The sequence below is a fragment of the Podarcis erhardii genome (assembly GCF_964252035.2).
Source record: "Podarcis erhardii genome assembly, chromosome: 4".
Lineage (NCBI taxonomy): Eukaryota > Metazoa > Chordata > Lepidosauria > Squamata > Lacertidae > Podarcis > Podarcis erhardii.
The window spans coordinates 74,462,575-74,488,536 of record NC_138508.1 but is presented as its reverse complement, the minus strand read 5'-3'; the positions used below and the strand labels follow the sequence as shown (position 1 = coordinate 74,488,536).

Sequence of the window (25,962 nt, the reverse complement as noted above, 5' to 3'; positions counted from 1 at the left end):
GCTTTGGATTCCTCCCAGAAGGGAGTATCATTTGGATTGAAGTTACTGACATGATGTTATGATCCCATACAAACTAATGTTTGGTTTATGTTTCACTATGTATTGATGCACATTTTTTTGCTATTGTCTCTTACGTAAGTGATACACACGTTTATATCTAATCAGTAAGGTTTCTGTCAACAAAATGGGGGAGATTTACCAGCAAAGGGGAAGGTAAAGGAAGAGCAGGAATTGCCAACAACTGCTTCCTTCCCATTGATGGAAAGCTTACTATCAGACAAGTACACCATTAGATGCAACCCTTAAAAGCCTCTTACAATGAATGCTCATTAATATACTGATCAATAGCACACTGTGGTTGAATGGCCCGCACTAAACAGAAGTGGTGTTAGATTTTTCTACAGTCCTCTTGAACTCTTTTTTTCTGGCATTTTGTACAATCCAAATAACTTTATTGTACTGGCAGTTGGCAAGGATCTGTTCCAGACATCTTCAATAATGTTTAGGCACTCCTGAAGGCTACTTTTAGAACACACACCCTGGCTTCGACCCACCAACATTCCCTGTTTTAACTTCAGATAACTTTTATAATTTCTCTCACATGTTCAAACAGCTAAGAGAGACTAGCTACAGAGTTAAAATACCCAAATTAACAATGCAGATTCGCCTTCAGTCTGATGTGTTTTCCTTCTAGCTTCTCCGATAAAATTATTTCACCAAAATCTACTTCGCTACGCTATGTTGCTAAATTGTAGGGGGGTTTTTTTGGCATGCATCGATATAATCAGGTCATGCCACTTTTTAATCTCTGGATGATGACTTTCCTAGCAATTTACTCATTTTCATCAGCAGAGCACTAAGCAGTCGACGTAAAGTAGATTACACAAATCAAAATGTTACCAACGCTTTTTGGGGGGAGGGTGGGAGCAATTGACAAAAACACCATCCAGGTTTTTAAAGTGTTTTCATTTCCCTTTCAGGCTGTACAATTCCAAGCATGAGTTTCAGACAAAAGAGGCACCATCTAAATAAAACTGAATACAACTACAAAATATTTACTGAATGTTAGCGACAGGTTGTACAAAGCACTGGCAATAATATTTCTAAACTGCATTAGCTGGACAAAGTGGTACAAGAACACAGTGCGCAAACTATTACTCCAAACACTGATGTATCAAAACAGTAAAAGGAACAAACAGAAGTGGACTAGTATCCTTGGAAAGTAATACAGTGGTACCTCGGGTTACATACACTTCAGGTTACATACGCTTCAGGTTACAGACTCCGCTAACCCAGAAATATTGTCTCGGGTTAAGTACTTTGCTTCAGGATGAGAACAGAAATTGTGCTCCGGTGGTGCGGCGGCAGCAGGAGGCCCCATTAGCTAAAGTGGTGCTTCAGGTTAAGAACAGTTCCAGGTTAAGAACAGACCTCTGGAACCCGAGGTACCACTGTACTGGCCTACGTTATAGGCTTGTTTTTGTAGAGATTACCATCACATTATGAGTAAGGAGCTCTAAAGTGCTCCTTCTTGATATCATAAGAACAATAGAAAAGTCTGAAGGATGAGGCCAGTGGCCCATCTACATATAGTGTTTTCACAATGGCCAAAGTTGCCTGCGAGAAGCCCACAAACAGGACCTGAGTACAGCAGCACTCTCTCCCCCCACTCCCCTATTTCCTCTGTGAGGAAAATGCAAATCTTATGATAATAAACATATCCAAGACGAAATAGAAACATAACTTGCTTATTATGCAGGGACGCGGGTGGCGCTGTGGGTTAAACAACAGAGCCTAGGACTTGCCGATCAGAAGGTCGGCAGTTTGAATCCCCGCAACGGGGTGAGCTCCAGTTGCTCGGTCCCTGCTCCTGCCAACCTAGCAGTTTGAAAGCACATCAAAGTGCAAGTAGATAAATAGGTACCGCTCCAGCGGGAATGTAAACGGCGTTTCCGTGCGCTGCTCTGGTTTGCCAGAAGCGGCTTAGTCATGCTGGCCACATGACCCGAAAGCTGTACACTGGCTCCCTTGGCCAACAAAGCGAAATGAGCGTCGGAACCCCAGAGTTGGCCACGACTGGACCTAATGGTCAGGGGTCCCTTTACCTTTACCTATTTATATAGCACCTCAGCCTAGGGGCTGTGACTTAGGAACAGTAGCTTACTTAAAGCCACTTCAAACTCACACTCTTACAGTGTAACTGTAGGCATGTTTACCTGAGGTCCCACTGTATTCAGTGGGGCTTACTTTCAGGTAAAGCCCTGGCCATCATGCTACTGCACATCCTGTAAGGAGCACCATGGGCATTTGCTGTTGATTCCAATGCCTCTCTTCCTTTTTTCCTTGCTAATGTTCCCAAATCAACACCCTTCACATTTGGAGGGTGCACAGAAGACCAAATACAAATCAATGCAATTAGTAAATGTCCACTTGCTTTAATAGCACACCACCCAACTATTTAATCTCATTTCATTATCAAAAGCAAACCATTACAAACAGTTAGTGCAGCTTAAAGTGCAGTTTTAACGTAATGCTTTTTCAGGAATGACCTCAATCCTTGACCCTAGTCATAAAAAGCTTTTTTGCAAATGCAGAAAAGCCTGTTAACAATTTAAAATCAATATAAAATTCACAGAACAAAATGGGTGTAGTTTGCAGCTGTTGGGTTTTTTTTAAGCGAAAACAAACAATTGGCTCAATAAAATATGTTTGTAGCAAAAGATTAAATGTACGTATTCTAGCTGATGCAGCAGCTAAGGCCATAAATATAGTGATTGTGTATAACCTGCCTATTGTTATATACAGTGGTACCTCTAGTTACGAACTTAATTCGTTCTGGAGGTCCGTTCTTAACCTGAAACTGTTCTTCACCAGAGGCGTGCTTTTGCTAATGGGGCCTCTTGCTGCTGCTGCACTGCCAGCACACAATTTCCATTCTCATCCTGGGGCAAAGTTCTCAACTTGAGGTAACTCTTCCAGGTTAGCGGAGTTTGTAACCTAAAGCGTTTGTAACCTGAGGCGTTTGTAACTCGAGGTACCACTGTATCTAACTGATTATCCTGCGAACTTGAGTTCTCTAGCATCAAGTAGTACTACACAGAATTAAGAATTCCCAGTGAGTTAGCGGCTGAATGCCAAATATATATATATTGTGTGTGTGTGGAGAGAAGAACTTTTTAAATATGTTAGAACAACCAATTTTCCTTAGGAATGATAAGGTGCAAATGAGGGCAGTGTCCAAAGTGTGACAGAAAATGTACCTCACTCTGGAGGGTTGCTGAGGCAAGTAAAGCTAAACCCACTAGGGTAAAGGCTTGTTTCAAGAGGTTGCACAAGTAAAAGCCTGAGAACTGCTATAAAGGGTTGGTACAAATAAATACATTTATTTACCATAAAAAAATATTTACCATGCAAATAAATTGGGGAGCTGCGGGAGAATAAGAAAAACATGCTTAGACTAAAAGGAGGTTCCAGGTCTGAAAAGACTACTGCTGTTGAGCATCTATACTGTAAAGGACCTTTGGATGGTTAAGTCCAGTCAAAGGCAACTATGGGGTGTGGTGCTCATCTTGCTTTCAGGCCGAGGGTGCCGGTGTTTGTCCACAGACAGCTTTCCAGGTCATGTGACAGCAGTGACTAAACTGCTTCTGGCACAACGGGCTACCGTGACATAAGCCAGAACGCATGGAAATGCTGTTTACCTTCCCACCACAACGGTACCTATTTATCTACTTGCACTGGCATGCTTTCAAACTGCTAGGCTGGCAGGAGCTGGGGCAGAGCAACGGGAGCTCACTCCGTCATGAGGATTCGAACTGCTGACCTTCTGATCGGCAAGCCCAAGAGGCTCAGTGGTTTAGACCACAGAGCCACTCACGTCCTATACTGTACTCTTGTGGTAGCAGCCGCTAGCAGCTATTTCCTTCATGCACATGGTTGTGTAGATTTATCTGATATTTATGAAAGACTTGAGGTCATTTTCTTCCCAAAAGACCTCCAGGGCACAACAATCAGAACTTGGTAAGTGTAAGAACTATGTTCAGCTGCTGTTTGAAGAATAGGTCAGACAGTGCCTATAATTTCCTCCACCCAATTAAGAATGCACTTTTGCTCAGTAAACTTAAGACCCAGTGTGCACATAAACACACAGATCCCAGGATTGGCTTTACATAAGTGCACCTACATACACAGCATGCCAAACACTCTTTAATCTGGTCCTACACTGCGGTATGGTACACTTCTCTGCAAGGCATCCAGGTGTGCCACCCGTAGCATGCCAATGTAGGTTGTTCCTGCTTCGATCACACAGAACAAGGCTGTGTGTGGCCAAGGAGGACTTGCTTTGAGACAGAGTTGGCAGGGAACACCTATGCAGGTGTTATTTGGAGGGGGGGAAGGTGCCAGTCCACACCATGAAGTTGTTACAGTAAGTGCCACATTTTTAACATTTGGGGGACGGGGGAAGATGCCGATGCTGTATACCTTTGAGTACCCCCAGAAAAATATATACTGATTATAAGCAAGTTAATAGCCAGGAAACAGCTGGGTGAGCAGGTGAGTTTTAAGTAGGCATAGAAAACGCGACTCAGGTTCTACTTCTTTAACATAGTCTGTTCTGCATAAATAACCTCCAACCAAGTCTTTGTTCATTCAAGCTTCCTCTTCATGCATAACAGTTTCATCATATAAAACTGTAGGCTACAATAGAGGATGGCATTTCACTAAATGTACATGATGAGAACAATTAAAAAAAACTACCAGAGTTTATGTAATCATGCATGTGGGAGAAAAACATGTAAAATCACCTGACGTTTGCTGGATGAAAAGAAGCTGGAGGAGGCAACTAAACTGTTCGTAATTTATTATACTGTATATTCTCAAATATTTAGGCCACAAGCCAACAGTTCCTCTTTGCACACTGAGCACTGCAGCTGCAGGGAGTTAATTTTCTTTTTTGAAAAGGAAGCAGTTGTGCATGCTTAGTGTAATCTTTCTCACAGAAGACAATTAGAAGTCCCTGAACATGCAGGACCCAGGCTAGGTTTTTGTTTTTTTTGTTTAAAAATGCACATTATTATTTTTTAAATCCTAATGTATTCAGAGTAAAATTAATTTTTGCTCTTAACAAAGCTTCTGAGCTTGTGGAGCAACTGCTAAGATGTAGCTATTTGGCAAACCAAGGTAGATTCAGAGTCAGTGAAGCTAAATGCAATTAAACACACACACTACAATATGTCACACTAACCTGTTAGTGGACCCGTTGTAGCAGTAATTCGGAAGAAAATCGTAATTGAGCTCCCAAAAGACGTGAAGGGTGATTCTTCCATACGGAGCAGATACATTATGGTTGGCTTCTCTAAACATGGCATCAAAACTGTCTAGAGTCATGTATCTGCTCAGAAGCTTGTGTGTCAGCTTGTTTATTTCAACCAGTCCATCCAATTCCTGAGAAGAAGCAAAAATAAATAAAGAGGGAAGGAAATAGACAGTGAGAGGGAGGGAAGGGCTCACTGAAAAACTTGCCAAAGTCTACAACAAAACAGAAGCTTTAAGAATGTGACCACAAAAATCCGGACATGTTTATAAGCCAACAGTCAAGTATTATATGCTTTTTAAAGATAGAATAAAATCCACCATTCTTTCGTATTTAAAAACGCTTCCTAATAGCAGACAACTTTAGTTTTGCATGTGAAGGGTTTGTTTATGTGTCTCCGCAGAGACCCAATTAATGCCCACAGGTGAAATGTCTATATTTTATTAACACAGGTTTAAGGAAGAGGAGCTTCTTGAACTAAAAACTACACTTCCCGACATTAAGAGCTCTTCAACTTTTGCTTCCCATTAGCCGTGCCATAAAACCAGGCTCACAAATATTGGAGTTGTTTCACCTCCTCTCATCCCAAGTACATCTGAGCAGTCAAGGACAAGGTAACATTTGACGGGGGGGGGGGGGGGGAGAGATGTGCCATGTTACAAAGAGTTCCCCCCTTCCCTTCATTAACCTGCTGCAATATTAGGAAAGCAACGGTTTAAGACACGCTGCTGAACTTGAAATCTTCAGCCAATTCCTGACCTCACATGAAACTGAGCAGCACTCATGTGCCTCAATACTTACGACGATGGAGGTCAAGTCCTCACTCTCAAACCGACCGATGGCTAGTTCCATGGATTTGTACATGGCTGCTGAAATTCGCTGAGTGATCAGGCGGTTCAGATCTATTGACCGACCAAGAAGCTGAAGCAAAAGAAATTCCAAATTGTTGTATCAAATTAAGAGGTACACAGACACACACAGAGAGAGACACACAAGTTTCCCAAATCTATACAGAGAATGCAATCCTATATAGGATACAATCTTGTTTACATCATTGTTAAAAGAAAAGAAAAAAAATCCCACCCTGCCCTGATCATCTTTGACTGCAGCAGTGGCTCAGCTAAGGCAGAATTAGGATTGCTCTATACATTACAGTAAATTAATGAGCAAATTATGAATATTTAACAAATCAAACTGCACAGAAACCTAGTTTCTCTGTGTAATGTTCTGCCTACTTACTTCCAGCTCTTGCCTTTTAGAGTTCCTTGTTGCTTAGCACTGTTACATACATGTATGTAAGTAGGACTTTCACAATTGCTATCTTAAGGAGATCTAAATTCTGTAGTGCAAAAAGGCAGATGGGTTGCATGAGCAGAGGCTGTGTATTCTGGTCCTGATTAATATAAATCAGAAGATGGGTAAACTACAGGCTTGAAGGATCTAGAACAAAACCCAGCTGGTCCAACAACTGGACTCTGGTGCAAAACAGTAGCTCAGTGGGACAGCATCAGCTCTATCAGGAATGGCCAGGGATGTTGGGCATTACAGTTCAGTAACATTGGAGAGCCAAAGTTCCTCCTTCCTGATTTGGTGGGAGTAATTATTTAGAATTAAGGTGCCTCCAAGGGCATGCTCAGTCTAGGAACTGGTTTTCAGTACCAGAACTGGGCTTGAAGTCCTTTCACATCCAAATCCAATCCCTATTCCTTTCCCTTCAAGCTCTCTGCATTTCAGCAGCCTATTTGGGTGGAAGCACAGAGCCTTTTTGTTATTTGTTGCTATCATTAAACAAGGAGTCAGAAACATTTGCCAACCTAGAGTAGATCATCCTGTTTGATCTTCCATCCAAAGAGTCTCCTGAATTGCAACTATATATTTTAATTACACCCAGTTAGAATGCTTGCTTGCTCAGAAAACAAAGATGGAAACTTTAATCAAATCAGTGACTTAAACCAGGACTTAAAACAACCCACCTAGCTGCTAGGTTTACTTTCAGACCCTTTCGTGAGAGACTTTGCCAAAAGATTTCCAAAGCCAAGTTGATCGAAAAACAAGCTTGTGTCTCGTACATTTAAGCAATTGTAAGATGGGCCTCAAGCATCAACACAGTGGGGTTGAAGGGGAGATAATTAAGATGGGGGGTGGGGTGGGGAAGAGTCCAAGAATGCCATATACTTACTAACCTGAACATGTCTCTGCTTTAGGAGTGTATTATACCGGTTAGATGTTAGCAAGGGAATCGTTGCTCCCTGATTCTTGCATTCTGATCTTAACCGTTTATCTAAAAGCAGGCTATTTGGAAAGAGAGAACATTTGATGAACAGTTGATGAAAAGCTGCATTTCAAAACTCATAACATGAATGCTTAAAAAAGTTGCTTAACACGACTACTTACCTTCCTGCCATCACCTTGTAGTATCCAAATATCTGGTCTGCCAGCTTGTAGACAAACTGATCAAAGCACAAATTGACCTGAAGATGCAACATATGAATTGTTCAGTTAAAACACGGTGTTTACTTACGCACATTTCCCTTTGGAAATCTACTTCTGCAGCCTTTGTAGACTACATTTTCCATTTGCATCAGGGCCCCCCTTTTAGGGTGTAGGCAATGAGTATGTGTGCATGAAGCGGGGGAGAAACAGGACTGCCCTGAGCCCCATACACGAAGGGGACACCACATCAACACCAACAAGCAGCACGCATGTGCAGCATTGATCTAGAGAGGCACAGTCTGACCTAGTCTAAGGCAGCTTCTTATGCTTGTATAGGCCTTTGCACATCCATGCAGCTTCAAGCACAATTCTTCTTAATGGAGTCAGCTCAAACTCACCACCCAGAGAAGCTTGGTCGGTACTTGCAACTGGGTCTTTTCTGCTGCAATGCCCAACAGTGGAACTCTCTCCCTTGGGAAGTTAGGGCTGGAGCAGCTTTAGGTGGGCTGTAAAAACTGTTTCATTCCACCTGGCTTTTGATGGGCTGTAAATTCCACTCTCTGGTTTTAATAACGGCTTTGTTCTACTAGGTATTTTAACCTGCGTTGTTCTGCCTAAACGGTACACTGTCTTGGGGGCTTTTATGAGTAGAACTGCAATGAAAATGCATTTAATAATAAAATAATATCACACATGGGTGGCACTGGGTCGCAGGAAATCTTGTTCCAACGACCTAGACATGAGGAATGTCTTTGTGCTAGATTCACTACTGCTTGTTCCCTGCATACAAATTATGAACATGCATTTGTGTGCCTGTCATTCACTCAGGTTCTCCTCACACCATCTCTTCATCTTTACCTACTAATAAACTCAATCGCATGTGCTGATGCTGAACAGATTTTCAACCATCAGAACAGATTCAATTATCTTACCTCTGCCTCAATTTCATCATAGAGGAACTGCTTCTTGAATTTGGTAAGGGCGTAGTGGGCACTGTCATTATAAAGATCTAAAGAATACAGCACGTATCTAAAAGAAGACAATATGTTATTTTTTCAGGCACACGTGTAAAATATTCCTGTCCCCTGACATAATAGACTTGCCACGGATGAATACAATAAGTGTATAAATGGGCATTAACAAAACGCAAAAGTTATCCATTCCAAAATTCTGGTAACTAGCAAGCATATAGTTGTGCAAAGCTGCTGATGAGTCACAATGTAGAAATACTCCAGTTCCAACCATCATGACTACAAGTGGGAAGAAGGGATGCTCCGATATTACATACATTACCCAAAACGAAAAGGCCGTGGGAACTTCTGTGGCACAAAGACTGACTAGAGGTAGCTAAGAATGTGTCAAGAGTGTTCTTTTTTGAGCACTAGCAATCCAGTACCCTAGCAGCTCTTCTGAACCAAACCAAGGAGCTCTAAAGTGGTTGTTAGAAGTGGAGGAAGAATGTTGCAAGCAGAAAAAGAGGGAAATGACTGGTAAAACTGAACCCATCCTTAGCCCATGAGTAAAGTGGGCAACGGAGTTCTTGAAAAATCTTAGGCCAAAGTACTGAAGATGACCTGAGAAGGCAACAGAGCCCAGCATCCAGGAGGTGGGGGGATGTTTGTCTGCTCCGACAATCTGAAGTTGGGTGAGTGGAGAGGAGGTAATTCTGGGGGCCACCTGTCCTCCTTCAACTTCTTACTTGAAAAGGAGGTTCCTATTCTGCTTACCTAGACTACCCCACTAAGCCTCTAATCTCATCGTCATCAGAATTTTCTGCATCTACTACTCAACAAGAAGTGATAGAATCACATCAGGCTTACTCCATCATCGATGCTTCCTTGGTCTCCAAAATGTGGTCGGTCAGAATCCAAGGCATAGACATCTCGATGGGAAACTGGATCCTTCTGCCCATTGTCAACTCCAAAAAGAACTCCCTGAACCACAGCTGGGATAAGTCACAGCACTGCTGCAGGGTTTCTTATGAAAGAAGAAATGATACCGAATCAATACTCTTGTGAGGGAGAAAATAAGCACACGTACACACAGAAACAGCACTATTCTAGCAGTGCAGGTGTTGTATGAATGAGCAAACAAAAGTGAAAGATGGTGACTAGAGTTATGCATGGAAAGGAAACCAAAACCGGTTTTCAAATGGAGAACCTACAAAGTTAAATACAGCTGCTATCAACAACCACCCAGCAGAAGCATAAATGGTTTCATCACTGAAAACACTACTGGAAGAATGGCCAACTAGACAATTTAGGGGCACACACATGCATGCCCACACATTCTAAACTGGTCTCCCAGCTTGTGCTAGTGCCATGAATGCCACGTTTCCTGGCTATGGTTAATAAGGAAGTGCAGAAGAGAGGGGACTGTCTTGCAACATCTGTCATCCTTCTATTCACTCAATTAAATGGTGGAATTCTCTCACTCCGTATGGTATGTGCTGATCAAAATTAGTACAATTTTTTTTTATATGGAGGGGCAGAAAGTAATTACAGCAAGTGGAATTGCTTGTAAGACACTATCAGATATGTCAAAGGTTCCTTCCAGCTCGTCATAGCAGCAGTGTTTTCAGTCGACTAGAGCAGTGATTCCCAAACTTCAAAAGTGCATACCTCAGACCTCTAAGGAGTCTCCTTTTCAGCCTTGGCAATTCATTTACTAGGGCTGGGTACAGAGAAATTTCCAGCAACCTCTCTGATGTGCGCATATAGGAAGCCTTGCTTTTATGGACATTTATTGCAGCTGGCAGAAATGAGCAAAGATTGTCTGCTCTGTTGTCATTCTGATTTGTGCTACCCCAATATTGCTGGTGGTGCACCTATTTAAAAAGGTACTAGAGGGTCCCGAATTCACTGTTTGGGAATCACTGAACTCGGGAAGCACATCAAGGGCACTAGGGCTAATGAAAGAGAAGAGCATTACGCTTCGACAACACTATAAACATGAATAAAGTCTTCCTCCCATCCAAAGCAGAGTTCCAATAACAGCATGAGTTGAAAAGACAACACAATGTGGTACGACTAGACTAGAGACATGTCAGTAGGTGAATCCACTAAAACAACATGCTTCCGATTACAGCCAACAGTAGAGAGAATGGCAGCCCAAACAAAGAAAATTGTTTTACCCAAGGCATGGCATTAGGTTTCTCTCTTTAGAAGAAGAAGAAAAAGGACTTAGCAGACACGTTTTTGCCATTTTAAGCAGATTTCAATACTGGGACCTCTTATTATGCTGAATTTTTTGCGAAGAAAGAAAGGAAAGTCGTGCCAACTGGAAAAGCATATGAAGCATCTAACCTCTTAATTCCAGTGTTATTTGCAATGTTCCAACACATTAAGAACATAGGAAGTGCCTTGCTGGATTAGACAAGGGGTCCATGTCGCCCAGAATCCCGGCTTCTAAGAGCAGCCAGGCGATCGTTTTAAAACAAAAGTAAGCCACACAAAATCGGAAACATATTCCCAGGTTATGTTAGAGGTATTAGGACATGCTAAAGCTGGACACTGATCATCTGTGTATCTTACCACTGAAATTTATCAAGTGAGTGTAGAAGAAAGACTCTCGGTGGAATTTTTCTATGTCCAATATGGTGGGCCCCTCAAGGCTACTTCTCAAAGTTTTCTTGGAGCCACTTTTGTCAGCAATGAGGGACTCTAACATGGTTCTCACCATGTAAAGCTGTGTTATTGAACAGAACATTCGTGACAGGGGGGAAAAACACAATATGGAACATTAGTTCAGCATTACGGATGCACACTGCCCAATGCAAAGACTGCTCCACTTCAAACTGAAACCTGATAAGGAAGTTCAAAAGTCATTAAACCTAAGGCGGTGAGGGGGGAAAGAGAAAGAAGAAGAAAGCCCCACAATTTGCAATGGAACAGTTTGTGTCACCACACTATTAAAAAATAATAAGTAATGCCTTACCACCATAGTTTAAAAGAGTGGGATAGATGTAGGACTGCCTCAGAAACTTGTTTATCACATGCAATAACTTTTCCATTCCCAGAGATCTGAGCTGCTTCAACAGCTCAGCAGAGTTCAAGGACTCTGCCATAGTGCGGACCATGTAGAGCTAAAAACCAACAGAAAAGGAAGAGGCAAAAAAGGGGGAAGAAGAGAGAGTCCGTTAATTAAAAAAACAAACCACATGGGTAAATAAGAAAAGGAGAAAATACAAAACCAGAAGAAATGTACGGTATATTAGTTTGTTAAGACAGGAATAGCAAGACAGTGAAGTATGCGGAAGCCACCCTGGTCTACATCAAAGGTGGACAGGTTTGTTGTTTTGCCTGTTCATTTTGTAAAGGCTGAGAATGCTGCCCATAAGACGATGCCATTTGGACTCTTGTATCCCTACAAGTCATAAAAGATACACAATGCCTTGGGCAAAATTCACTGGGAATTTGTTTCCCCAGTTACAAAGATTTCTAGTTGCAATACAGCAGGATGCTACCTGCTGTAGCACTAAAATCTCTTTGGAATGTATTATGGGAAAGCGATTCATAAATTAAATAAATAGCAGCAATGCACAAAACTACACAGCAAGATGGCTCCAAGGCTGCTGTGTTTGGAATGTTCTTATCTCTCAAAAATGAACAGGCTGTTATACTATGAGAAAGAAGAAGAGCTGAAGGAAGGAAAAGATAAGGGTGGAACAGACTGTAAAAAGGAGAACCACAGGGAGGTGGGGGGTACAGTGATGACAAGTTTATACTACAATCTATAAAGCTACTACAGCTGCACCCAAAGTATTGCAGCAACAAGAAATAGTTCACCACCACCACCACCACCACCACTGAACCTCAGAGTTTCCCTGTCCATCTGTCTCCATTCCATATCACAATCTGATTTTGAAAAGTTTTAAGGTTTCAAAACTCTTTCACAGCACAGCATGGGTTCATGATGAACAAATCCAAAATGCTATTGCTTATTGTGGGACTGGTCACCACCTCTGCATTGTGGCTAAGCCACATGTTTACCATGTTATGTGTTCAAACTTTACACTGAGTTTTAAAATATTGAAGAAGCTACTATATCGCATATTACAATTATTACAGAGTTTTCCTAATATTAGATTTTTGGGGAAGAGAGAGAGTGTGTGTGTGTGTGTGTGTGTGTGTGTGTGAAAATCAATAAACTCATCCTGTTCAGCTAACCAATCAAGACAGTTGGGGGTGGTATTGCTTTGTTGTTTTGGTTTAGTTATTTACTTGTGTTTATCTTGTATTTTATTCTGTGAACTGCCCTAAGATCATTTGATGAAAAGTGGCATATTATTATTATTATTAATAATAATAATAATAATGATGATGTTACATTCCTCCTCACATTAAGGGTAGCTCAATAAAGTCAGATGTTTGAGATCTCCCTTCAAAATAGTAGGGAGAGCAATATGGCTACCAAATTTGGGGTGCTTAATGCAAAAGGTGGGGAGATGGTGCAGGAAAAATTTCAGACACCTTACAGATTGTCCATGGAATTCTCCTGGATCCCTTTCATGGGATGGGGATCGGGAACCCTGTGTTGCAGTGGATCCTGTCCTATGTCTGGGACCGAGTCCAGAGAAGAGCATTAGGAGTGTTTTTCAGCTCCCTGGCAGTTATGCAATGGGGTGCCACAGTTCACTATTTCATCCCAAATAATATTCAATATCTATTTGGAGCAGTTATTAAGAGATTTGGGTCTTAATTCTGCACAACATCTGAATCAAGGAAAGGCTATGGTGCCCTAACAAAGGGATGGAGGGTGGAAAATAAGGTGAGCCTGAATCCTGGGAAGACAAGAGGCACTGTGAATGAATGGTTCCTGCATCTAAGAAATTGGCCAATCGCCAGTTGCACTATCCTTAAAGGTGCAGATATGCTTCTGTATCTAGCCCCCGCCCCCGAGGCCTAAGTAGCCTTGATAGCTAGGAACATCTTTTACCAGCTGAGGCTGATGTGACAGGCGTGGCCATTTCTGGAATGGAAGAGATTTACCACAGTAGTCCAGGCACCAGTGACTTCAAAACTGGGATTACTGCAATGAATCCTGAGTGGGGCTTCCTTTGCACTTGGGTCCAGAAACAGCAGTTAATGCAGAATGCTGCAGCACCATTGGTGGCAGGAGTGAGACCTTGTCAGTACATTGCAACTCTGCTCAAAGATCTGCACTGGCAGGCTGATCAGTTAGTAGGTGTTACTATTGGCAAAATAAAGCCCTGAACAAGTTGGGACAGGTTTATCCCCTATGTGCCACTCAACCACTTCAATCTGCGGAACTGGGATATGACAAATAATGTTTATTCCACACTTGGAAGGAATCAATCCTTCTTAGTGGCAACGTTTACATTTTGGAATTCTGCAATGTTTCCAGCGTCTGCTAAAAACTACCAACCCTACCCAGACAGGAAAACCTGATAGATGTGTGATTTTAATGTTAGTTTTAAAAACTGGTTTTATTTTTATTTTTATTAGATTCATTTGTTTTTAACTTCTGGTTTTATTGGTAATTTTGATGTGTGTGCTATATTTTATATAAACCACATTAAGAAGTTTTGATGATTAAGCAGTATGTAAGTCCTGTTAAATAAAATTAAATGACTAAAATGTATTTTATAATCACAAAAAAATAAAAACAAACAGCTTAATTGTACTCACAAGTACTGATGGCCCGATCTGCCAATTTTGGATTCTGATTCTCATCCTTTCAATCTTCAGTACACTCCTAACTGCTGTGTCATTTTGTGATTTTTGTTTTAAACACAGCATTAAAATCCTAATGCGTTTTATTGTGCATTTGTCCCAATACACACATTCTGCAAGCAATTTTCCCTGATGCAGTTTTGCACATTGTTTGTATGTTGTTTCTACTAATACACACATTTTTGTGCAGTCTTCCCTAATACAGTGGAACCTCAGAAGCCAAATGCCTGTGAACTCAAACATTTCGGCTCCCGAACAATCGAAAACTGGAAGTGATGGTTTCGGTTTTCGAATTATTTTTGGAAGTCAAACGTTTTGGAAGTCCAACCAACTTCTGGAACGGATTCCATTCAACTTCCAAGGTATGTCTGAACAGGTGTATGCACACGTTTTAGATTTCAGAACAGCACTGCAAGAGTGTGAAGTTCGAAAGGTAGCTGCATTTCAGCTCACATATTGGTTTGGGAAATGCCAATTAGGGAGGTTCACAATTTAAAATGCAAGCAGAGCAAATGCCTCTCCCATCTCTACACACGAGTAGAAACAGCCAAGAAAAGATTTTATCAGAAGAGAATACCCCAGCAATAAACCACAGTAGGCATAGGCAGAGAAAAGTCATTACATGTGTATATGTGTGTACACACACACACCATACTGAAAACAGGTATATACCATTTAAGTGCAGGAAGATAAACACGAGGGCATCAGACATACAAACAACTAAAACTTTGTAAAAACAGAATTTAAATATAGAAGCATTAATCCCACAGGAGCTACATGCTGTAAAGGAAAGGCTTGTGGGAGGGGGCATGGAAAGGGAATAATCAGCGTAGAAAATTAAAATGACAGTACCCCTGCATGAGATTTTTTTTTTTTTTTTTTTTACTAATCCAGATTTACACGGGATTTATATAACTAATCTTTTTAAATGGGTTCATTCCACAGTAATTCCTGTATCAAGTCAGTGACACACATAGCAGAATTAAGAGAGAGAGAGAGAGAAATTACCTGGGTACTGGAGGGGCCCACTGCTCGTCTTGGGACTTTGACATCAAAGCCACTTTTGGGATCTTTCTCTCCCCTCAGCGCAGGGTCATTAAACGGCTCACGGCCACCTTCCCAGTCGCACACAGTCTTTCTGATCGCCTGGAGAACGCTAGTCATGATCCAAGAGGGCATGTGAGTTCCTGATAAAAGTGTGAACTCTTCCATAACAACCACAAGCATCCTGACACATGCATTCTAAAGTCACCACACATTCCACAGACGGCTAAAACTGTCATATCGAGAACACGCCTCATTTTCCACCAACGGACTGGCTAAAGCAAACATTCCATATCCTTGTGAATTCTTAAGCCTGGAAACCTCTGCTTTTAAATAACTGAGAACACAGCAGGTTTCTTTCAGATTTACCATTCAAGTGCAAGTAACGCCTTTCCTTGTGTCCTGTGTCAAAGGGTCAAGTGACTTCCCAGACCTGCTTCCAACATCCACACACTGAGCATGAATATCTGTAGCCCTTACTCCAACACACAGACATCCATGTGCATAAACTTTTATGGAAGGTGGAACCTTGTGCTCACCCCTTAAGATGCCCGCACTCAACACATGGCTGTTGTAGTGAGGAGGGTAACTGTATAATGCCAGTGCTTGGACAAGTTGCACAGGCCTGCTGTTTCTTCAATGTGTGGAGGCCCCTTCACACATATGAAGTGCTGTTATAGCTCCAGGGGCCTACTGGCAGTTCTCTCACTGTGAGAAGTGAAGTTACAGGGAACCAGGCAGAGGACCTTCTGGGTAGTGGGGCCCGCCCTGTGGAATGCCCTCCCAGCAGATGTCAAGATGATAAATAACTACACAACTTTTAGAATACATCTGAAAGCAGCCCTGTATAGGGAAGTTCTAAATGTTTGATGTTTTATTGTGTTGTAAATATTTTGTTGGGAGCTGCCCAGAGTGGCTGGAGCAACCCAGCCAGATGGGTGACATATAAATAATAAAGTTATGATTGTTGTTTTTATTAAAATTGCAACTGTGATGTGGACCCTTGTGAAGGAAAATGTTACTGGATATGTATGGTTTAGCTTTGTTTAACAGGCATCATGCAAAGTGACTTTGTCATTACTTTCTCTCAAGGGAACTGCAGTTCTGGGAAGAAACGAATTCCCAATAGCCTCACTAAGGATGCAATCTACAAAGCCCTGCCAAAGAGATATGAATACAGCAACCTCTTCCTACTTTCCTAACTAATGCCAGGCATATAATGCCAGTACATTGCCACCCAATATCTGATCAATGGCCAGAACAGTTGCAGAGTAGCTCATCAGCAACTGTGGGAAGTATGGCGTGAGAGAGCTTGCAACGGCCGCCATGGAGCTGTCCAACTGCTTGGACCAGTTGCAGAAGCTCTGGCAATACTGCACAGCTGCTGGGCCATGTGGTCTGTAGGACACTGGGTAATACAGGTGGCCAGGAGATGGAGAGCCATTGCACACAGCAAGTTTTGTGGATCCCATCCAAAAAAACATTCTCAAGTTTCCATTGGGAGAATTCAAGACAGTCCCACTGCATTATGACAGATGCTCTCAGGTGCTATGTTTTCCTTTAACAAATACTGCGCATCTGAATGAAAAGCTAAATGGCACGAGAGGGCATTAGCCACACCTTTGGATGACATTCTTCTTCTTCTTGATGGCCTGTCTCAACGGTTCTCTGAGTGTAATCTGGGCGAAATCCTGGAGCGCAGCATAGATGGTATGGCGAATGGCATGATTGAAGACGCTTTCCATCCTCCCCATTAAAACCTGCAGCCCTTTAATCATTGCTATAACCTGCATGGGAGGGGAATTGGTTTTCACATAATTTAGACAAAGCACAAGTCATGAAGAGAAAAGAGGTGGGTGATCGTGGTCAGAAGGCATTTTCTCTTTCTTACCTCAACAAGAGCAAACTTCTCTTCACTGGTATAATTGTATCGTGTTGCTCTTTCGTACTCTTCTGCATTGTCTGGACAATCTTTGTTGGAATATTTGTCCGTTGGGTGCACCAGCTTCCAAGAATACTGCAATTGATGAAGGGGGTTAAGAATGGCCAGAACCGACAAAAATTGAACTGAGAAACAACAGTAACAACTGCAATACACCACTAAGGCTGAATGAAAGCTTATATACTATTGTGCTTTTGAACAAGCAACTACATCTCATTAGATCAATACAGTGGTGCCCTGCAAGACGAATGCCTCGCAAGACGAAAAACTCGCTAGACAAAAGAGTTTTCCGTTTTTTGAGGTGCTTCGCAAGATGAATTTCCCTATGGGCTTGCTTCGCAAGACGAAACGTCTTGCGAGTTCTTGCGAGTTTGTTTCCTTTTTCTTTAAGCCGCTAAGTCGTTAATAGCCGCTAAGCCGTTATAAGCCGTGCTTCGCAAGACGAAAAAACCGCAAGACGAAGAGACTCGCGGAACGGATTAATTTCGTCTTGCGAGGCACCACTGTAGTTGCTAAGCCCTAAAATAGGAAGTTCAACACCCCAAGTTAACAAATAAAGTGGTGTGATGTGAATACAGAAGCAAGCTTCTGCGTGTGCAGGTAATGTATTGATATTTTTACCAAGTTTGCCACATGTAGCTTTGGCACTGAACCTTGCATGATGGGGAACTCTTCCACAAGGAAGTGTTTCCAGTGGCTTCTGCAAAATGGCCATAACAGTAAAACAGTGGTTTTTAATCTTATATTCTAATATGAATATTACTAAGAGGAAGGTGGACAAAAACCCCACAAAGATCTCATGCCAACTCAACTAGCGGAAAAATTCCTTCACAGCCTACAAATGTGACATTCAGATACATGCTCCACATAATAGTTTTGAGTCTATTTGAGATCTTTAACTCATCCAAGTAAGGGTGCAAACAGAGTATCACATGCTGTTCTATAATATGCCATCTAAAGATTACTGTGAAAACAAAACATTTCCACTCCCCCTCACGGATGCTTCTCTTTAGAACTTTCCACAGCCTGCCCTGCACATACCACTTCCATAACATGTGCACTCCACTGAGACAGAAGTTGAAGACCTTGGAGAGAAAGGTCAAAGAGCTTCCGATACTCAGCATCAGTCTTCTGAGCTTCTTGGCGGCCTGATCCAGTCACTACCTGTAATGAAAAGCATGCTTGTTAAAACATGCAGTGCATATATGACTAAACATGAATTGTTTTAGAGTGCGGAACATAACCATCTGTGTGTGCTTTTCAGGTTTCATAAAAAACATGCTGAGGCTCATTTTCCATATCACAATATTGGAGCCACTTCCCCATAGTGTAGCCCCATGCTGGTCCACCCAGCACCCACGGTGTCCCGTTGCGCCAGAAGCGGTTTAGTCATGCTGGCCACATGACCCAGAAAGCTGTCGGTGGACAAATGCTGGCTCCCTCAGCCTGAAAGTGAGATGAGCACCGCAACCCCATAGTCGCCTTTGACTGGACTTAACCGTCTGGGGTCCTTTACCTTTTACTCAGTACCCATAACAAGCTACAATTCGCAGGATTCTTTGTGGGGGAGACATCAGCTTTAAATGAGTAGTGTTTTAATTTATGATGAACAAGCATTTACACCACTATTTTCCCCACTGGTCAAGCTGACTCTGGTCTGGAACTCTTTCCCCATAATAAGAGGGTAGGGAACAGAAAGACCCATAGTTAAATATACTAATGTGCTCTTTCTCCATCTTACTTCACATAATTTAGAACTGAGGCTGAAATATACCGTATTTTTCACTCTATAGGACGCACTTTTCCCCCTCCAAAATTAAGGGGAAATGTGTGTGCGTCCTATGGAGCGAATGCAGGCTCCTTGGCTTCAGTGATAGCAACGTGAAGCCTCCGAAGTGCAGAGGGAGTGCTCCCTCCGTGCTCCGGAGGCTTCGGATTGCTTTCGCTGAAGCCTGGAGAGGTGCACACCGACCTCTCTCACTCTCCAGGCTTCAGGGATAGCCGCCTGAAGCCTTTGGAGCACAGTGGGAATTCGCGCTGCACTCCAAAGGCTTCGGGTTCCTTTGGCTGAAGCCGGGAGAGCAAGACTCTCCTGGCTTCAGCCAAAGGAACCCGAAACCTTTGGAGTGCAGGGCGAGGTCCCGCTGCACTCCAAAGGCTTCAGCCACGCGCCTGCCTGGAAGCCGGAGGAGGAACAGAAGGGACTCCTTCTGTTCCTCCTCCACCTTCGCAGCGAGGCGGCTGTCCTGAGAAGTCTGAGGAGGAACAGAAGGGTCTCCTTCTGTTCCTTCTCCAGCTTCGCTTGAAGGGGCACTGCACAGTTCTCCCTCTCTGCGCAGTGCCTCTCCTTCGCAGGAGAGGCGCTGTGCTGAGAGGGAGAACTGAGCAGCACCCCTTCAGCGACGCTCCTGCCCTGGCTTCTGCCTTAGCCGCGCACAGCCTCTTTGGGCAGGGGGAGCCTTCATCCCGCTACCCCGAAGAGGTTTTTTGGCGCAGTTATCGTAGAAGCCAGAACAGCCACACGGTATCCCAGAAGCCAGATCCTCTTGCTGTTCTGGCTTCTGGGATTCAAAATATTTTTTTTTTCTTGTTTTCCTCCCCCGCAAACTAGGTGCGTCCTATAGAGCGAAAAATACGGTAGTTAAGAAACGAGCCCTGTGATCAAATTAAGTCCTGGGTAATGCACATCATATGCCTTGTGGCCTTTTCAGGCTACATATTTTCATAAATAAACTTGTGCCTAGTTGTTGTTTTTAAATAAGTATAAAAATAACCTGGTATGGAACTCGTTAGAAAACTGACACACACAAATGTGGAATTCACTAATAGCACTTTGCCACTCAAAAGGGTGCAAATGTTTTACTGACACCACACAAGTGTAAGACTAACACTACTTAGTCTGTACGAGAAACAGGGGCACATTTTTATGTTTAGAACTGCTAATGTAACAGGTTGGGTGCATGTAAAACCTGATTCCATCCAAAGACTCATGTCCTGCATTAATCTACACACCTCACTATTGCTGTAACGAGCCAGTTCCGAAATAAAACGCATGTGGTCATCTCTTATCTGGATCATTTGCTCACAGATATTGTACTGGGGACTGCTGCTGGAAGAAGTGCATGTCCACCTAGGGTAGGGGAAAAAGAGAAAAGAAAGCATGAAAATAAAATTTATACAGTCCCATGGCAAAAAGATCCACGCCCCACAGATGAATTTTCTTTAAGTGAACTGCAAGAATGACTTGGAGCAATTTTGTAGTTCTTGGAAAAAGCAAGCCAGCGTGTCTTTTCAGTTCTTACCGAGATTTATTTTCTTCATAGTGAGCACTAGTCTTAATGTATCTCGCCAGTTCAATCTGCATGTCGCCAAACAGTGGAACTACTTGCAGCTGCTGGACTCAAGAGAAAACAAATTAAACGAAATTAATTATGTGCACCTTATGGTTTCATTCAGGACTTAGCCACACAATCAGCAAATACATAAGCTAACTCTACAATCCTATGATATGCAGTCATGACTCTCCGTGGAAAGAATATTATTTTGTAAAGGTACCAAAAAAGAAACCCCCTGTGGTTTGTGCTGGCAAATTACAACATTCCCAGAACAGAACCAACACCTTCTGCTGGCAATAGGGCCTTCAACACACACACACATCTGGCTTGAAACATCAGGACAATACTAAGCATCGGGGAATTTGTCATCTGGACATGCTGTCGACTTGAAATATAGTGGGTTGCATCCAACAACATATACTTACACAATAAAACATCCTCTCCCCTTAAACCCCCACATCTGGTTCTGGAGGTCCCCCAAACACTTGAGAACAGATTTGGAGGGGCAGAAGGTAAGAAAAGGGAGGGGAAGTTGCACTGCACAAGCAGAAATCATTGTGCAAAAAGGATTACTTCAATGGATACAAACCTATGTATTTTAAGAATCATAGGTAGGAAACCACCTTCATGATGTAATCAGAGCCAGGAAAGTTTACATGCCTAGTCACTCAGGTGACCAACCACCCACGTACCTAAGTAATATATAACCACTCCCTTTTCAAAAGACAGACAACCTTCTTAACCAACCTTAAAAAACTTGTCAATCTTGTTCAGATTTATCCTTTTCTTGGCATCCAGCTTATAGATGTTACTGACGCTGCCATCCATCAGATACAAACCAAAACCCATTACCTGAAAAGAGAATAAAATAACATTAAGACCTGTCGCCTGATTCTTAACTTGATCAATGCTGAAAGCAACAAAACCTTGTAAACCTTCCTCAAAATAAAGTTTATTAGAGCATAATGGCACAAGCATCATAAATATGATTCACCATTTTATTTTTCTACTACCGACCAAACTCTCTTTTCTAATCATGCATATGCACGTAAATTTCTATTATTTAAGTACCCCCAAAGTCATGCTGGACCTTTGCCTTGAGGCCATGATGAGCTGACATGATGGCTGATAAACCAAGGATGTATCCCAACAAGACAGAGGTGTTGTGCCTCAGGGATGCTCCTTGATAAAACATGGACACCAAAAGCCCACTTTCTGTGACTCAGAGTGGCTAATTGCAGCTAGAGTTAGGGTACCAGCTATGCCTATTCCTGGTCCAATATAACCTGTCCAAAGCTATCTAATCTGGAAGCCTCCCAAATCAGGTTACCAAAATGTATTTTATACAGGGCTTTATTTGATGATGGTTTAGAAGCTGCAGCTAGTACAAAATGTGATGGCTCATTGAGATGAGACCATAGCACATCTATTTTGAAGACTTTGCATCAGTGGCATATAGGCTACCAAACTCAATTTAATCAGTTAGCATTAACATATAAAAGCCCTAATCAGCTTGGAATCTGAAGGAGCACCTCTTTCCATCATCAGACTGGCTGTGTGTTAAGATCTGCAATAGGGCTTTCTTGTGGTCCCACCATCAGCAGAAGCCCATGGAGATATGACACAGCCTTCTTCATGATGGCAACTCAATGGGGATATTTTCTTCCCCCAAGAATCAGCTAGTGCTGACATAAATTGCTTCTCGGTGCTGGAGGACCAAAATATATCCCAGGTGACTCACCATTCAGACTTGGGGGAGATTTCATCCAAGTCTCAAATATGGCAACCATTGATGTCCAGAACAAAACACTGAGATCACCAAATCTTCCCAAGATAAAATGTTGATCATTTTTACAACCATGAAAATTCAGATAGGTATATGCATGATGTACATATACATTTTTCTCATACCTAGTCATCTTGAAGTTGTTCATGTATAAATCTTGAAGCTTCTCTTATGAAAAGAGCCCAGTTTCTAATTTAAAGTTTTCATAATTGTAATATATTTGGGAGACATCAGAAGCAAGTGAATTACAAAACTATCCTTCCTAAAATATTAAAATCAATCATTAACTCTAAACACAGAGTAAGACGGTGCTTCACCAGAGGCCACAGAAGCAGGCACCTGGATTTTTTAAATAAAACACAGTCAAATATGTTAAGAATAAGCACAATAAGCTCTGGAACCCTTAGAATATCCCAGCCACATTTACCTGCTACATTTCAGAGCTATAAGCATCTGAAGGATAAATGCTTCTAATTATTCAAGTATGGTAATCAGATTTGAAAGCTGTTAAACTAGCTTTCCTGTGCAGTCCTAGATATGCTGCAAAAAGATTCATAGGCACAAATAAACTACCCTTTTCAACATTTTTAAAATTACTATATTCATTTGGCTAAAAACCAATGGAATGAATGCATACGGAGCCATTTGGAGGCACAGTGCCGAAAAATTCCTGGGCACAAATACATTGCTTTTTTTCAACATTACTATATTCCTTTAGCTAAAAGCCAATATAATGAATGCCGAGCAATTTAGTTCCTCTAAGCATTGCAAATGGTAGATTTGCCTCTGCATATCTTTTACCCAATATGACAAAATGACACAAAAACGTTCTAATTCCATTTTTGCCTTTTCTCTACCCCCTTCATTAAAATCATCATTTAGTCCCTGTGCATATAGAAGTGTGGAGGGAGGGAATTCACATACATAAAAGAGAGGCTGAAAATACTTCAAAGAGCATACCAATTATTCCAAGTTACTTGACAACGAACCTCTAACATTTCAAGAGTATTTTCAATGCTCACCCAGCATTCCTCCCCTCCAACCCCCCCCCCCCAATGCTGAAATGCTTCAAGCAGCATATCTTACTTTTAGGAGCATGTGCTTCTCACTGGGCGTTAGATACATTTTGTTTTCATAGTAATCCACGCATAAATTCACAATATCAGCAAGCAGCTCTTCATAGCCAGGAATCACCTCAAGTTGCTGCTGTAAAGACTAGAACAGAAACCAGTTTAACTTTGTATATGGCAACAGGGGGTGGGGAATCAAGAGAGAATATTTGTGGAAATCATATGTATGGAAATAGCTGGATTTTATTATATTATTCAGCACGTAAGATACCGTGCTCTGTACAAGAATAAGAAGGGAACAATGACATCATAGTTTTGTTTACTTAAAAACATACCTGCGTGATCTTATTGTGATTAGCAAGAAACATGGAGAGGTTCTGGGATTCTTGGATAGACTGAGGGTCGGCCATTTTACGCAGAAATTGGGCAGCCCTTCAAAGGAAACAGGAGAAAAAGAAGTTAAATCTCGCAAGAACGATAGACAGAGAGCCCCTATAGCTATGTCACTGGCCCCTGCAAGAAAACACATTACTGCAAAGCCAAGTGTATGAATGAAGGACAATTGCTGTATCTTAATGATTCATTGTCCCTGGATAAAGACGACTCTGCTGGCCTCCACCAGCTTTTCTGCTGCTAGAGAAGAAGCCAGCACACACGTGTGCACATGCATGCACACTATGGTGTGGCATCCAATGTCACACCTTGATGAGCAATGTAGAAACCAATAAATGTGAGTGCAGTGGGCAGGAGACTCAGGTTGTTGTCCTGACACACTCAGATCTGTCATTATTTTCCAGCAGCAATAATTTGTGATGCAACTGACTCACGGTTGCCGGCAGAAGGGCAACTGGTGCATTCATGGAGACTGATCCTGCAACAGTGGCTTTCCACAAGGATCAGTTCTGACAGGGTAATTAGGCGGAGCCACTTCTACTTTGGAATCAACTTTCAGCAGTAACTACCTAATTTTTAAATCATTCTTGAGGAACCATGCAGAATGCAAAACAGGTGTATGTCAAGAATACCACCCAAAATCAACTTAATTTTTTCCTTCCTGAACCTTTCCCTTTTTTCCACCTTCCTTTTTAGGCAAAAATCTTTGCTTATTTTATATTTCTAATTTACCCCTCTTGAGTGGACAACAAATTTTAAGACATGCAACAATATAAAAATACACCGAGAGGCAAGGACCTCATTTATGGTTGGAAGTTATTACAGTAGATTGACATCATACAGGTAACAAAGAGAAAAGGTTGTGAAATAACACTCAATGACTGAATGGCACCTCACTTAAGACAACAAGTCAAACCATGCAGGCAAGAGCATAAAGAAACCTCCTAGAACTTAGTATACACCCATAAGGGGTGCAGATCCAAACTACCAATTTTTAACAAATCATTAAAGTGGGAGTTAGCTGGGTGTGTTGTTTTCAGCTGCCATCTGAAGACAGAGCTCTTAGAAAACTGCCTTCTCTCTTTGCTTCCCCACCCCCTCTCACTCACACACTACCCTTCAGAAGTCCAAAAGCAACAGCACAGCCTGAATTGCAAGCGGTTTTACACTCAGACACTAGGTGGTTGTCTTCCCCGCTGCACAGAATGGGATTTTTCTGAAAGGAGCAGTGTGGGCTTAATGAAGCTATTCATCATAATTAACATCATAATCAACCACCCAGCACATTTCCGTGGGGCATTGTTTTGCAGGTGTTATCTCAGAGGAACAGCCGCTTGTTGCCTACAAGATTCTCTAGGAACCCAAGCCTATGCACTTTTTTACAGAAGCAAGTCTGTAAAAGGTATGAACTGCAGGTGACTGCAGCATTAAGGCACAGAACATAGAGATAACACACTTAGAAGACAGCAGTATAAACATGTGATTGCATGAGATGAACCCAGAGCTTGATTTTGTTATTTATTTTTTAAGCTGTGCTGGTGCTTAAACCTCCTTACAAATAAGATTGCATCCTTGTGATGCTGCAATGTGCCAGAGGTCCATCCCATTGTAGCTCGGACTAGGTTCCTCATTGCAGTGGCAGAACACACTTCCCACTGAAGTTAGAAAGGCTCTGATTTAACAGGTTGCTAACTTTAATTTCTCGGGGGTTTTTTATAAGCTACAGCAGAATTATAAGTTTACTCAAGAGCAGTTAAGAGCAGTCATCTATTTTATTTACAGAGGGTTTTTTTGTATACTGCTGTAATACTATTGTGATGTTCAGCATTTTATAAAAAATTGTGATAAATAAATAAAATCAGACCTGGCAAGACTTGCAAGGTCCCACCATGAGCAGAATGGAATGCCACTTACATGCAGTGGAATGTCTCCTGCATTCCATGCCCTCTC

General features: G+C 42.0%; 1 protein-coding gene across 1 annotated transcript in view; it reads right to left on the bottom strand.

The window, feature by feature from the left end:
• CYFIP1 (cytoplasmic FMR1 interacting protein 1) overlaps nt 1-25,962 on the bottom strand; it is a 59,367-nt gene that overhangs the window by 20,440 nt on the left and 12,965 nt on the right. Inside the window, 16 exon segments of the mRNA XM_081859019.1 lie at nt 5,240-5,445; nt 6,116-6,235; nt 7,498-7,606; nt 7,709-7,785; nt 8,680-8,776; nt 9,568-9,724; nt 11,281-11,434; nt 15,451-15,598; nt 17,107-17,273; nt 17,378-17,503; nt 18,470-18,592; nt 20,441-20,558; nt 20,731-20,822; nt 21,511-21,615; nt 23,636-23,764; nt 23,955-24,051. Coding sequence (XP_081715145.1) covers nt 5,240-5,445; nt 6,116-6,235; nt 7,498-7,606; nt 7,709-7,785; nt 8,680-8,776; nt 9,568-9,724; nt 11,281-11,434; nt 15,451-15,598; nt 17,107-17,273; nt 17,378-17,503; nt 18,470-18,592; nt 20,441-20,558; nt 20,731-20,822; nt 21,511-21,615; nt 23,636-23,764; nt 23,955-24,051 — 2,025 coding nt within the window.